The following is a 14,298-nucleotide window of genomic DNA, read 5'->3' as shown; positions in this document are numbered from 1 at the left end:
CTATGGATGGCTGTATGGCATGTGAATACATCTCAATAAAACTGAATTAAAAAAAAAAAAATGAATGAGTCTGACAGTGCCTGATTCCTCTACCATGATACAGCCAGAAAGTCTTGTATGGTACAGAAGATTTTCATCATTATTCCCCATCCCATTACAAGGTAGCCCCACCAGGACCCTCCTGTCTGGATCAGCATATTCTATAAAACTCGTAAGGGAGCCAGCCGAAGGTGACGCTGACCCAGAGCACTGAGCACGTGGAGGAGCAAGTGCGGCTGGACAACCGTCCTCCCGCTCGGAGGCCTCACTGGCTGGAGGGAACTCGGGACTGAACTGTCAATGGAGGACCCACGTGTCAGGTCATAAGGCAAATATCAGAAATAGAAAATCAGAATTTCTTTCCAACTCTTTTTATTAAAAGCTAAAAATAAATTCTATTTGAACGCAGTGGTTTAGGCCAAGGTAAGGACCACCTCACCTTGGGGATCCGCTGTGGGAAATGGGAGTCCAGAGCAGTATTTAGGTGGCAGAATTGACAGGATCTGGTGAATGACGAGACACGTGGGGAGCCGAAGAGGGAGGTTTCAAGAACGATGGACCACCGGGTGGATGGCTGCACCGGTCACTGAGCCTGGGAGCAGCAAGGAAAAGCAGTTTCGGGAAGGGAAGGTGCGGGGATGGTGGGTTCAGATTTGGACATACTGAGTATGGGGTGCTTACGAGACATCCAAATGAACCTGTCCAAAAGCTGTGGGAGAAATAAGCCTGAGGAACAGATGTGCCCTGGGCAGGAGAGAAGTGCTGAGATTTCGTTAGAATAGGGAGGTGCCCTTGTTCCCTGCTCTCCCCCACATTAACCAACACACTCCTTGCAGGTGCTTTTACCTAGCTCCTTAACAGGCCAATGATGGCACTCTTCACTCACCTGCACCCTTCTCTCTGTCACCCTCAAATCCCTCTTTCTTCTGATCAAGCTGGGGAATACACCTAACAAGAACCAAGAAATCTAGGTATTTTCATTTCCTAATTTAACAGTACCCTGTGTCCCAAAAGTAAGAACAAATCTGCAAATAGCATGTGCCAGAATATAAGTGGCTTATAACTCACAAGTGAATGAAACCTTTTGGAACTAGAGGCTTACAATGGGAAGAAAGAAAAAAGGAGACGCAAGAGGAGGGAAAGAGATGAACACAGGGGATGCTGAAATGTTTAAAAAAAAACTTTAAAAAGTGTTACACTGAATAGGTTGTCTACACCTGTGTTTTGGCACAGACAGAATGAATGAAAGGGTGTTATTGAGGCTCAATTCCAACAAGTGTATTGAAATTCTAAAGTCCACTTTGAAATGAGGAATTTTGCCCACAGGAATTCCAAGTCTGCAAAGAATGGCAATCCTTATATGCGGAACTCTTAGATGGGGGCTTAAAATGGGGCCAACAAGTTAATATGCTATATATTTTATCAGTGATCTGTGTGTCATTACCTACTATGTAAGCCACTAAAAACAGTTTTCCATTTAAATATATTTTTAAATATAAGGAAAATGGTATATAAGGACAAAAAATGAAAGAGAATTATTATGATGTATGTCATTGCAGTTAAACTTTAAGAACCTCAAAATAATATAAGCAATTTTATATTATTAGGCACTATTAGGTTCAAAATGAACATTAAGTATGTAAAAACCAAAAAGTTAAGAACAAATAGCAAACGTTACTCTATGCCGTGGCTCTACAATTCTGATTTTTGGCCTCACTCCTGGGTCAGCTCCCCAGCAGCTTTCTTTATAAACTTTTCCCATCCTGCACTTTGAGGGATGGAGTCCTCATCTGAGAATGCCCTAAGACACTCACATTCCATTGAACCCCATCTTCCACGGTTCCTCCCCGAGGGGATTTCCAAGACTGCACAGATGAGTAAGACCCGGTCTCTAGTCTGAGAGAGCTGTCGGTGCCGTGGCAGAGACAGACAGGGTGCGAGGGGTTCCACTCACTGCTTTTGTTTTTCCTGATTCTTCTTCTTTTGCTCTTATCTTCTTTTACCCTTTTATCCTTCTCAAGAAGTTTTAAAATGGGAATCTACTGTGTCTTATGTCCTTCAATGTATATATTTTTTGAAAAGCCCTTAAACATAAGAATGTACTTAAAAACTGGAAAGGCCTTGAAAACTAGAAAGCAAAGAGTTATGATTTTAACTCGATATTTATGGTTTTCAAATAAAGTCTCAAGTTGATTTGAAAATACCACTCACTAGCATCTTCTGGGTGCAGTGGAATAACAAAATAAGCAACAAAAATCAAAACAGCAGAACCCACGTCCAACCAAATCTTACAAGGGGCCCCAAACTCATGAAAGAGTTAAACCTGAAGCCACTCTGGAGAAACTGGGCTCTGCCCACTCCCCGCCTAGACTCTCTTAAAGTCCTCCTCGGGGCTCTGAGATGCATACCACCAGCTGCTCTGTTCTGACTAATCGCCAAACTATCATCATCATCATCCTCATCATCTCAGCACCTCTACCACCACCATCCCACCATAATGTGTTCTTTTAACTGGAACACTAGGATTTATTCCAAATATGAAAATGTAACAATAATATTCTCTTCAAGTTTACAGCACACCATCTTAGGAGAACTTCAATATTTGAATAATATGCTTTTCAGGAACTGAAGTCTCTTAGCTATGTTACTGATTTGAGGCCCTAAGTAGTCTGTAAGACTGAACTATATAAGATGTGGAGATAACTGACTTCCAGAGGCAGGCATTTTGAAATAAATGCAAGCTTGAAATGAACCAAGACTGAATTCTTTTGTAGGTATTCTAGATTCCCCTGTATCTCACCAGAACTTTAAGAAGCTAAAGTCTATACATCTGGCATGAGACCAAAAGAGTTCAGAAATAAAATCTTCATATCCAAATGACATATTTCATAGCACTTTGGAGTTCAGAGTATTTTCTCATACATGGGCTTACCTGAACCTTACAAACAATTAGGTTCATTTGACAGGTGGGGAAACAGAGGCTCTGAGAGGTTAAGCGACTTGGCGAAGGTGTCACAACTAATGAGCAGTAGGAATGGAAGAGAAAGCCAACATTTTCAGAATAAAATTCTAGTGGTCTTTTCACTAAACTGTTCTATTTTCAAAATAGTTTCTCCTATAGAAGACTTAAAAAAGAAATGGAGTTCATGTATAATGTTAAATTCTCTTTTCTGCTGCTGTTGAAACGGGTTAAGTAGTCTATAAATAGATGCCTCTACAAAAATCTAAGTAACACAAGTGTCTTAAGTGATTAAATTAAACAGGATTATTTAATAGCATGGCTTAAGGAGAAAACCTTTTTTTTTTTTTTTAAATCCAAAATGTTACCATATAATTTTTTTCCCATAAAAAGTATTTAACAAAGAGCTTCTAAAAGCTACAGTAAGCAAAATTTTAATTAGGTATCAAATTAATCAGATAAGGAAGCATGGACAAGATTTTCTGAGGGGAAGCGTGCTGAATGCTTAATCGACACAGACAGAGAGTATACATGCACACTCTTTTTGCACACGGTCTTTTTAACTGAAATTACAAAAAAATAGTGTTACATATTATTAAAAATAATTCCAAATTTTAAATAGTTGGAAATATATGTTTACTGATAACACAATTTACTTGCTGCTTGGTTTTCAGGGGCAGGAAAACGCTGCAACAGTTTCCAGCTTTTGAGAACCTAAGATGCCTTCTCTCCACTGCATATACACCGTGTGTAAAAATCTCATGGAGAAAGACAATTTAAAATTCCATCGCTGGACAGACTCCTACTAAGCATCTCATCTGCCAACTATTATAAACGCTAGGAATTACGAAAGGCAGAACGGAGTAAAAGGTTTCCTGGACACAATCATGAACGTGTCTCAAACAGTAAGCTTCTTGCTCCCTGTTTTTCTTTAAAATGGCAGTAAAATAAGATTGTTTCAAGGTTAAGAGCCTATTACTATAGTCCTATAATTTGTGAGGGCCAGCAACACACTCCCAAAGCAGAGGGAAGCAGCAGTGGAAATGCCATCTTGGTGTTTCTGTTGGGTGCAGCAGATCTTTAGCAAGCAGCCCTTTTCGAAGACGCCATTTTATCAAACCTGAATTGCAGCCAAGAGCTTAGGACGCGGAGCTACTGCTCAGACTCTGGAATGTTACGTCATAAACGGATCTAGCAGAAGCAGACGCTATTTGCTCGTTTGTTTTGTTTCTCCTGTTCTACAAGGGGCTGACGGGTAACAAAATACCTGCAGAAAGGTGCCACCCAACCATCCTGGGAGACGCTACCTTGCGTGCAGAGCTGCCTCAACGCCTGCATCGAGGCTCGCCTGGGCTCTCAGATCCAACATGTCGGCTGTGTACGGCAAGAGCCTTGTCCTGCAGGGCTGCCAAGAAAATCTCCCGGTGCAAGCCTGCGCCCAGACCACCTGCAGGCGCACTCAGGCCGCGAGCTGGCCAGGATTTGGCAGTGCCCCGTCCACACAGGGAGGTATCCAATTCATCTTCTGCAACTTGGGGTGGTGGAATCAACACAGGAGATTTTAAAGCTTTGATTATCTAATTGCAGCTGACACTAAACCAATCTTCCTTCCTCTTTAAATTCTCCCAACTGTCACAAACATTTTCACTTCAGGACCCAGTTTACAATTAGCACCACAGCTACTTTTCTCCTGTTTTTGAAAGTCAGCCAAAAGAATAACGGCATATTGCCTATTGGCTGCACACAAATATACTGCTGCTCTTTCACACTGCCTTTGTTTTACATTCCTTCTCTTTCTCTTTCCCTCAACCACCACTCCTAAACATTTGGCATACCAACATTAGCAATAATATTCTAAATGAGCCCCGTATGTAACTGGCGCGATTCCAGCTTCTTAATTACTTTCCTGCCTCTATCTAGAAAAGATCTAAGCAAACACTACTGCATATTAATCAAAGCTTCTGTTGTTTATAAACGTACAAAGCAGCCACCCAAAACAATACATTGTTCTGGGCCTCTGCTTTTAGCACAATGGAAAAAAAAAGATAAAAAAAGATAAAAACTCTCAAGTGTTTCATGTTGGAGTTATCCTGCAGGCTTGTAAAAACATCATTGGAATAAAAAATAACATGATAAAATTACATTTTTTGGGACTTTAACAGTGTGAATTTATATAACAACATTTATATACCAATACTGATCTTCCCAGTGAAAAAATTTCTGCCAATTGGCCAAATGAGCTCCCTGCAAATCAACACATGAATTTACAATCCATTTATTCCCATATTATTTTATTAGAATGTCTTTTGAGGATAAACTGTCTTTATTTAAAGAGAATCTGGAATGAGGGCTGGGAGGGACCCTGGCCTTTCTGGTGGCAGAAAACCTTCTACCAATAAAACACACAGTCACGTCTCTTTGGATACTGCCGGTGATAGGGAAGGAATAGAAAGTTCTCTTGCCCAAGGCTGAAGCCCACCCCACTAATCCTGCCTCTCTGACCTCTGGAGCTGCCCTGAGCCAGCTGCCCCCCAGTTCTCAGAGAAGCCTTTCTGTAACTGATGGGCTGGCAGGCCCTCCTATCCTGGAGCACCTCCGTGGCCCTCCTCGGTTCCTTTCTCATCTCTGTATGACATTTCTAGGCCTTTATCAGCCTGCTGCTCTGGGTACACTCGGTCATCAGCATGTGTTTTCTGTGATGGATGTCACCCACAGGACATATTAAAAGTGGAATTACAATGGTATCGATGCTTGGAAACTTCCTTATTTTGAATTGGTAGTCCGTTACAAAAAGCCTGTTTTTGCTTTAAACTTGGTTGAGTTTCACTTCGACACCAGCATTATCAAACCTTAAACCTAGCCAGGACTTAGGCTTGCATGCCAGTATTGAAAATCTTGGTTATCTTAGAAAATGTGTTGTATGTTGACTCAAATAATGCTGCAAGACCAATAAAGCCTATCCAGAGCCCAGGGCTACTGTGGTGGCTGCACTAAGCTAGCAAGGTGCCAACACCAAGAGGGGCAACTGTGCCTGAAGTTCGGTGGGCAGTGGGAGAGAGTTTACCCTGCCATGCTCTGGGGATGTGAGGCCTGCACAAGACCACTGGTCCTAAAACACCGAGTATTCTTTACCACCATCTTTTAAGCAAGACACTGGACACTGCAGGTTAATCCTACCTACACCCGTTACTGTTTCAAAGAAGCAATAGTCAACCCAGTTTCTGACCCTGCTGTCTCCTGCCATGTCTCAACTTGCCCATCACTGGCTCATGCTACAGAAGGGCACAGAGTTACTGATGAACATTAGGCAGGCGAAGAAAAGAGAAGGTAGAGATCAAAATATGAGAACAGATACCAACCTATTTATACTTACCAAATATAAATGTTTTTATGCAGACATACTTCTAATAATAGTATTTCACGTAACCAGATATCAGGGGCATTTGCAGAGATATGTATTTTTTCTTCTAAATTTTTCAGTTCATCTTGAACACTTATTAAGCACCAAATACATACTCCTTAATACTAAACTAAGGAGCATTCACCTACATTAGCTCATGTAAGCTTTTTAACAACCTTCAGATGTAGGTACCATTATCCCCATTTTACAGATGAGAATACTGAAGGTGGGAGAATGAAGTGATTTCCTAGGTCATAAATGGAGGAATCAGGGTTTGAATCCCTGCTGGTCAAAAGCAAATCCAGGTCTCAATGAATTCAGGCCTTTAAACGGACAAGCAGGTTAGTTGGGCAGGAGAGGCAGGGCAAGGAGAAACGGCTCCGTGACCCAGACAAGGTTCACAGCCAGCACTCTCACCCGCTCAGCCCACCCTGTGCAACGCGCACTGAGTGACCACTCCGACTTTCTTCCTTTGGACACGTTTGAGAATCTGTTATCCTGAGACCATTTCAGCCCATGGGAATATTCTGCCTGTCAGGAATGGCAGTTAGTGGTGGCTTTCCCATCTGTATTAGAATATGTTGCCAACCTTGCGCCATCACTTCCAAATACATTAGTCTGCAATCCCTACAAACAAGGACATTCTCCCGGACACCAAAACATCACCACCAAAATCTGGAAATTAATACTGACCCAGCACCGCCACTTAATTTGCACACCTCCTTCAAGTGAGCCAGTCATCTCCACCCAGTTCAGAAACACGCACGCAGTCCACGGCCATGTCAGTGCACAGCAGCCCCTCAATCTCTGTTTGACTTTCATGGTTGTAACACTTTTGAAGACTACAGGGTGGTTATTCTGCAGAAAGTTCCTCCATTGGGGTTTTCTGACGTTTCCACTCCATCACTAGGCAAAGATGCTGTCTGCCAGGCTGCTCTGCTGAAGTTACTCTTTCCCCCAGGGATTTTCTGGGAAGGTACTTTGAGACTATATAAATAATCTTTTCTTCACCAAACTTTCCATTTATTCTTTTATGTATTCATGGATCCCTATTTTACTCAATGAGTTTTATTCAAGTTTTTTTAATACGTTACTGTCATTACTTATTTTGATGCTCAAATTGTCCCTCATTTGACCACCAGGAGGCTCTTCAAGGTGGATTCTGTGTCCTCTTGACATGTCTCCAGCATTATTTGACCACTTCCTTGGTTCCTGTGCTTTCCCTGTCCTATCTCTGGAATCTGTAATTTCTCAAAGGAGACTTTGTTTCTTTTAGTATTTAGAAACCAGGATCTGGATGTGGGGTGTGCTTATTGCTACTGGGGTGTCATTGCTCCCATGCCCCCTCAGAGGACAGAGCTAGAGGATATATGTCTGTACAGAAAAACAGGCATATATAATACATATATATAAACACATATACATGCATATTTATATTTATACTTATTTCTATTTCTAACAATATGTATATTAAGAACCACAAGGTCACAATGATCTTCCCAGTTGCAATCCAACATGACAGGGCTCATTCTAGCTTTTGCCCTTTCCATTTTATAACTCTCTTCTCCAAAAGGTTATTTACACATATATCCATGTCCTTATATGTTTTCTCATTTGATCCATACCCCCACATGTGACCAATCTTCCATTGCTGCTGCTCCCCCCACCCCATGAGTGCCCACCTCCTCCTGCTTGGCCCTCCTTACCCCACCCTGGGCCCTCGCCACAGGCCCTGGCACTGACACCCTCCTCAGCCTGCCCAGGCTCTGACCCCTCTGCGGGGTCCCTGCCCTACACAGAAGCCTTCCTTATGCTTCCTGGACTCTTATGCCATGTGCTGGGCAGCACTGCTGCACCCCACCCCGGCAGGGACGTACTCCTCATTCTGCGCTCTCTGAAGACACATGACATGTCATAATATGCAAAAGTGTCACTGTTCCAAGATGAATCCTACTGGTCATTCAGCCAGTGACCAGCTAACCAAGCAGCAGCCACATTCCAATGACACTTTGAGGTCCTCCACTCATGTTTGCACAGGCCACAGTTCATGAAATAATAAAAACTTGGTTTTCTTGTGGAAGAAACAAAAGATCCTAAGAAAAGTTATCTGTTCATACCAATTATGAAGAGAAAATAATACGATAATTTTGGCAGAAATTAAGTTCTGATAAATTAAAGAACCATACGTTAGTGACTTAGATCCAGAATCTGTAAATGTAAAATGTAACAACTATTATACAGAGGAAATTTTATTTTGAGATGCCTCAAAACTCACACTTATCATCTCATTTTAAAAAAAGTTACAATAGGAAGAGATGTGAATTAAAATATAAAAATTAAAAAGTCTATAAAGTAAAAAGTGAAAGTCTTTGCTTCTCCTTTCCAAAGGTAATCAATCTCAGGCTAGAGTTTGATAAAGGTTCTTTTCAATTCCCACCTAATCGCTCCCCTGCCCAGCACAGCAGGCTGCTTCTTTTTTACAAATGAGAGCACACATCTGGGTTAGCTCTCTTTGTACTTGCTGACAGAGCACGGCATGGTCTTCCTTTCACAGTGGTACAAACACATCCACTTCATTCTTTTAAATGGCAACCTAGTGAGGATGAACTAAAATTTAACCATTCCCTGATTGATGGGTGTTTAGGCTGTTTCCAGTTTTTTTTAATAAATAATACTCCAGTGAACATCTTGGTATATAAATGCTTGTGCTTTTAGATGACTGTAGGATGGATTCCCAAAGTTGGGGTCAAGAGATATGGTCACTTAAAATTTTGAGAAGTCCTGCCAACTTGCCTTCCACAAAGGCTGTACCTATTTACAAAACAGAGGCTGCACCTCTTGAGGAACAAGCACCTATGAACTGCCGACTTACTTGTCATTCAGTACATTTTAGTCATGAATTGTGCCTAGCACACTATCTGATGTCCAGCAGGCAGTAAATACATGTTTTGCTCCATGTCTTAATAAAGACATGCATGAAGAAATACAGCTCTGAACCATGAGAGCCTCTTCCCCTCTTCTCAGAGGTGTACAGTCTCAGTGAGGCCCCGCCACCTGAACATTCTGGGGTACAAAGAAAAGGCAAACGATAATAATAACTGATTAAGAGACAGTGCAAAGTATTAAGCTTGAGCCCTGGGGTGCCTAAGAAATGGCAAACTTGGGCTGCAGTTTTTCTGCATGAAAAAGCTTGCAATCGCCAAGGAACCCCAAGGATCACCAGCAGCCAGCAGCAAAATGTTACAGAATTTGGGGAGAAAGCATTCCCTTGCTGACACTTCAATTTTTGGATTTCTAGCTTCAAAACTGTAAGCACATAAATTTTCGTTATTTAGGACACTGAATGGGATTTGTCAACATGACAAACCAAGACATATATGTATAATTGATCATCACTTGCTGATTCTATATTTGAGAATTCATCTACTCACTAAAATTTATTTGTATCTCCCAAATCAATTCTTACAGTGCTTTTGTGATCATTCAGACATGCTTAGTGTGGTAAAAATTTGAGTTGTCCAATGGGCATGGCCTTAGCTGAGGATAAATAAATTGTTTCTTCGTTAAAAAAAAAAAAAAAAAAAAGCTTGCAATCATCAAGAGAATCACTACAGAACTTGTAAGAACCCAGACTGGTCCACAGGCTGACAGCCTTTTCAGAAGTATGCGCTTCATAAAGGAAAAAATGAAGGATTAAATACGTAATTGCCGGACTAGTTCTTTCTCTTCCTAATTCCATCAGTTGTTTTGTGCTACAATGATATATAAAATATATCTATATTTACAAGGCTGAAAAAAACTATGAATTCAATGTTCAACTCTTAAAAATTTTTCCCATTCCTACACACCTATGACATTTAATTTTATCCATAAATCCTCCGTTCACTGGAATGAAAACCTGAGTTTTCCATGAATGCACCAGTAACTGCAATAATCTCACTGCTCAGAGAAAAGGCAGGCAAACGGCCAACCCCTCAGATGTGAGGAAAGCAGAGTGGCCAATCATCCTGGGAGGTTTATACTAAACTTTTTAAAAGCTATGATAAAGGGGATTCAAATGCCACAATTCTTTCTAGGGATATTTAACTGTCATAGGCCTTTGCTAAGTACACTAAAATTTAAGGGAATAAAAAGATTTCACATAATACATTTGGGGAAAACACAGAAATTAATGTGCTAGGCTAAAATAACTCCCATTCTCACTTTCTCCCCTCCACTAGAAATGGTTTGTTGTTAAATAAAATTCTTAAGTATTAGTTACTTAACTGCTCCCTGCTTGGTTAATCTAGTCTTAGCTCTGCTGACCCAAAATTCACACTGCTTTTTAATTTAACCATAAGTTAGAGGAATGTAATCATAAGTGAAACCACATTTTTCATTTTAACATAGGAGTGACTATAGGAGTGAAAACCTGCTTACTCAGATAAAAACACAATGGAAATCTATATATTGCTTTAAAAAATGTTACAAGAACTTGAATGTCAAGCATTTGAGGCAATATGAATAATATTTCATAGCAGCAAGAAATCTGGTTACTCTTCTGGAATACACTAATAGAAGTTCACTAGAATGCAAATTCACTAAATGACTTGCCCTATGAAAAATAAAAGTTTATTGAATACTTCAACTCTAGGAAGGACAACTGAAAATGTCAAAATATACACAAGTCACAGAATAATGAGGATGTTTTACTGCACTGCTGTAGAATTTAGTCATTTCAAGATTTTGTGAGTTTTTTGGGGGGTGGGAGACACAGCTGCTTCGTGGTAGTATTTCAGAGACAGGTGCATGTTTGTTTTGTGCTCCCCTGTCTCCCAGGTCCCACATTAATTACCATCAACTTGCCACCTGTAAAGGCCCTGTGTTGAGCAGGAAACAGTATCTCTTCTCCAAAGTTCTATACTGTAAGGATTCTCCCCAACTTATACATGAAGAGTCTAAAGTCAGGACCACACAGGAGGTCGCGGATCTAGAAACTGAAGCAGACCTGCGGCCCCCCTGCCTGTGCCCACTCAGTTGTACTGCCCCGCCACCTCTGTGCATGCTGACATGCACTTCTAATCCCTGCACTGATTCCGTAACAACAAGGGGAGGTGTTCTATGCAATGCCTTCAAGCAACAGAATCAAACAATTCTCTAGAATAGTGTTCAAGTCAGAAATTAAAGGGACATGAGTAGAGGTTATGTGAGGTTCAGACTCTCATTTTATATGAGAAAATGGGAGTACTAGTTGTTGGCATAACCAGTACTAGCTTGCAAGTCTTCTACAGTTCTGAGTTCTTTCCACTATGCAAAGCTAGTAATACAATACGAAGTTCAGGCACTTTCTTTATAGGATACTTTCGGTTTAGTTGAGAGGTAAGACACCTACTAATTAATTGGCAAATCATACAGGTATGCAATGAGTGCCAAGCTATAGGCTGCAGACCATGAGCAATGAAGACAGAAGACAAGGATTTGGAGAGAAAGAAAGGGGAAGGGTAACCCAGGATGCGCATTTATTGGGAAAGACCTGACGTTGAGTGTGGTATGTTTGCAGACAGTAAGGAAACAATCCCAGTTAGATCAGAAAGTAGGCCATGGGGAACAGAGGGGAAAATGTTGGACAGACAAGGCGTGAAAGGTCTCGAGAGCCAGGCAGAAAGCCCGAGACTGTGCATCAGGAAACAAAGACCAGAGCAGGTGTCTGTGGGGCCCTCCTCAGCAGTGAAAGGTGCTGAATTAGAAGCTTCATCTGCCATGAAGTCAGAGACTGTTGGGGAATAGACTGGAATTTGTGTGAAATGGAGACTGGTTTGGGATCCAAGAATTAATGAGTTCTTACTTATGCTCATCATATTGATTTCATTTTCTGAGCTGTTTTTATACATAAAATGATTTATATTCTTTGATATATATATTTTAAAAGGACAGTGAACTATGAACTAGGAATATTTATTGGAGAAAGATGTTATATTTCCAGAGGCAAATATTTTATTAAAGAATATTATTTGCATACCAACATTTTGCTGAATTAATGCCTTATTTTTTTCTTACTAAGAAGATACCAGTGACTCCTATAGCAATATCATTTGATAAGGACATTGATGCACTACTCCAGGTAATCGCGTAACAATGAGATAAGCCCAGAAAAAGCTGGGCTGTTTATGTCTCTTTTACAGTTTTTCAAAACAAACATCTTAAATGAAGACACCAAGCTATTTAGGTTTGACTACAGAATATTTGTCTCTCTGAAGATTTTCCTGGGGACTATATTTCAGTGTACAAAGTAACTAGCATGTTTGATTATAAACTGCTTGCAGCTATGCAGATGACACTACATTCATCAATGAATATATTTCTTTTTTTCATTGCTTTTTGGGGAACACTCACTGACTTTGAGCCCTTCCACCACGTGTTTAGTAGATGAGAGTCAAGAATATTTGAAGAGATTCAGCAGAGACTTCTAATGTACCACAAGTCACAGTTTTGAAAAACACTGCTATAAATACTTTTAGGACATGTCAGAATCATTCCTTATATAAAAAGGCAGCATAGGTAAGAAAACAAATATTCATATGACTTGGGACATGATTCTTTAAAATTCCAATCTAATATAAGAAGCCTCCTTGCTACTCTAATTACAGACCTGAATTTCACTACTGTTGGCAAATATGGTTTCTATTCTAGAACCAGTGCAAACTGTCAAATTACTTGAAACATAAAAAATTAATAACAGAGAAACATGGCAATTGAACATGATCCTTGCTTTGTTTTCTCCCCCAAATTCCTCTAAAACTACAGTAAAGAGATTTTTTTTTTTTAAAGTTTAAATCTGTAAGCTCAAGCAGACTGAAAAAGGAGAGGACAAGAAATGAGATACAAATATTTTGGAAACTGGGAAGCAAATGACCAAGTGGTGATTCTTCTTCAGTGCTGAGAGAAAGCTATAACTAATTGCAGACAGTCAAGGAAGCAAGTGGAAACAAGTCGATTAGAGCCCCGGATACCTGGGGCTCAGGGCCAGGGAAGTCTAGGTAGCTTACAGGCTGGCTCCAAGTGTCAGAATACGAAATCCAAACACCCACTCTCCACCACCCTCCACAAGACTGTTACTTCCCTGCAAAGAAGGTGTGTGTGCATTCATGAGACCCCCTAGGAAACTGAGAGGAAAAGGTCTGACTGCAAAGTTTTCACTGCAGGGCTCTAAAGAATCTGCCTTGAAAGTGAGAAACAAACTTAGCTGAAATAGCATTAGGAACCAGTCATCTAAAAATATAAGAGAAAGAATAAACATAAATAAGGGAAAACAGAATTAAATTTTAAAATCCAATTGAAAAGAAGCTTTTAGGAATATCTATCTATCTTACATGTATACAGTGATGATAGACCAAAATATGTCAAATTTTGTTACTCAACAGCAAAGCTGACAAAGAGCACAGCAGTTCTCAGGGAAGAGGAATGTCTTGTTCTCTGTGGTTTTTACCTGGTGGGAGCTTACTGGGCTGCTGCACACCGGTTCCAGGGAGGGGAGAGGGGCTTACCCCTGCGGGGCCGGCACCCTGGGACGGGCTTACACTGGCCAGAGGCCCAGTAGGCAATGGCTGACCTCTCTTTAGCAGCTGCTTCTGTTCTTGCTGGCGGAAGCGTGGAGGCACCTCACGAGGCAGGTAACGGGGTGCAGCCGGCTGCTGGCCGCTGGCAGACGCACGTTTGCCATTGCTGCTGGAGAGAGTGCTGGTAGAAGGACTGGTACCGGTACCGGCAGGGTGGGGCTGGCTTGAGCAGGTCTTAGTAGGTTCTGGCACTACAGAGAACAAAATGAAAAAGAAGCCCACAACTTTAGTTACACCTCCTTAAAACCCAACCCAAACTAAAGAAACAAAACACAAAATTGAGAAGAAAAAATGGCCATGTAGTG

The 14,298-nt window shown here is 40.9% G+C and overlaps 1 protein-coding gene across 1 annotated transcript in view; it reads right to left on the bottom strand.

Moving 5' to 3' along the window:
• TNRC6C (trinucleotide repeat containing adaptor 6C) overlaps positions 1-14,298 on the bottom strand; it is a 145,986-nt gene that overhangs the window by 63,796 nt on the left and 67,892 nt on the right. The window contains 1 exon segment of the mRNA XM_037808093.1: positions 13,864-14,184. Coding sequence (XP_037664021.1) covers positions 13,864-14,184 — 321 coding nt within the window.

This window comes from Choloepus didactylus, chromosome 18 (assembly GCF_015220235.1).
Source record: "Choloepus didactylus isolate mChoDid1 chromosome 18, mChoDid1.pri, whole genome shotgun sequence".
NCBI classification, from domain to species: Eukaryota; Metazoa; Chordata; class Mammalia; order Pilosa; family Megalonychidae; genus Choloepus; species Choloepus didactylus.
Note: the sequence above shows the minus strand (reverse complement) of the source record. Positions and strands in the feature narration are given on the sequence as shown.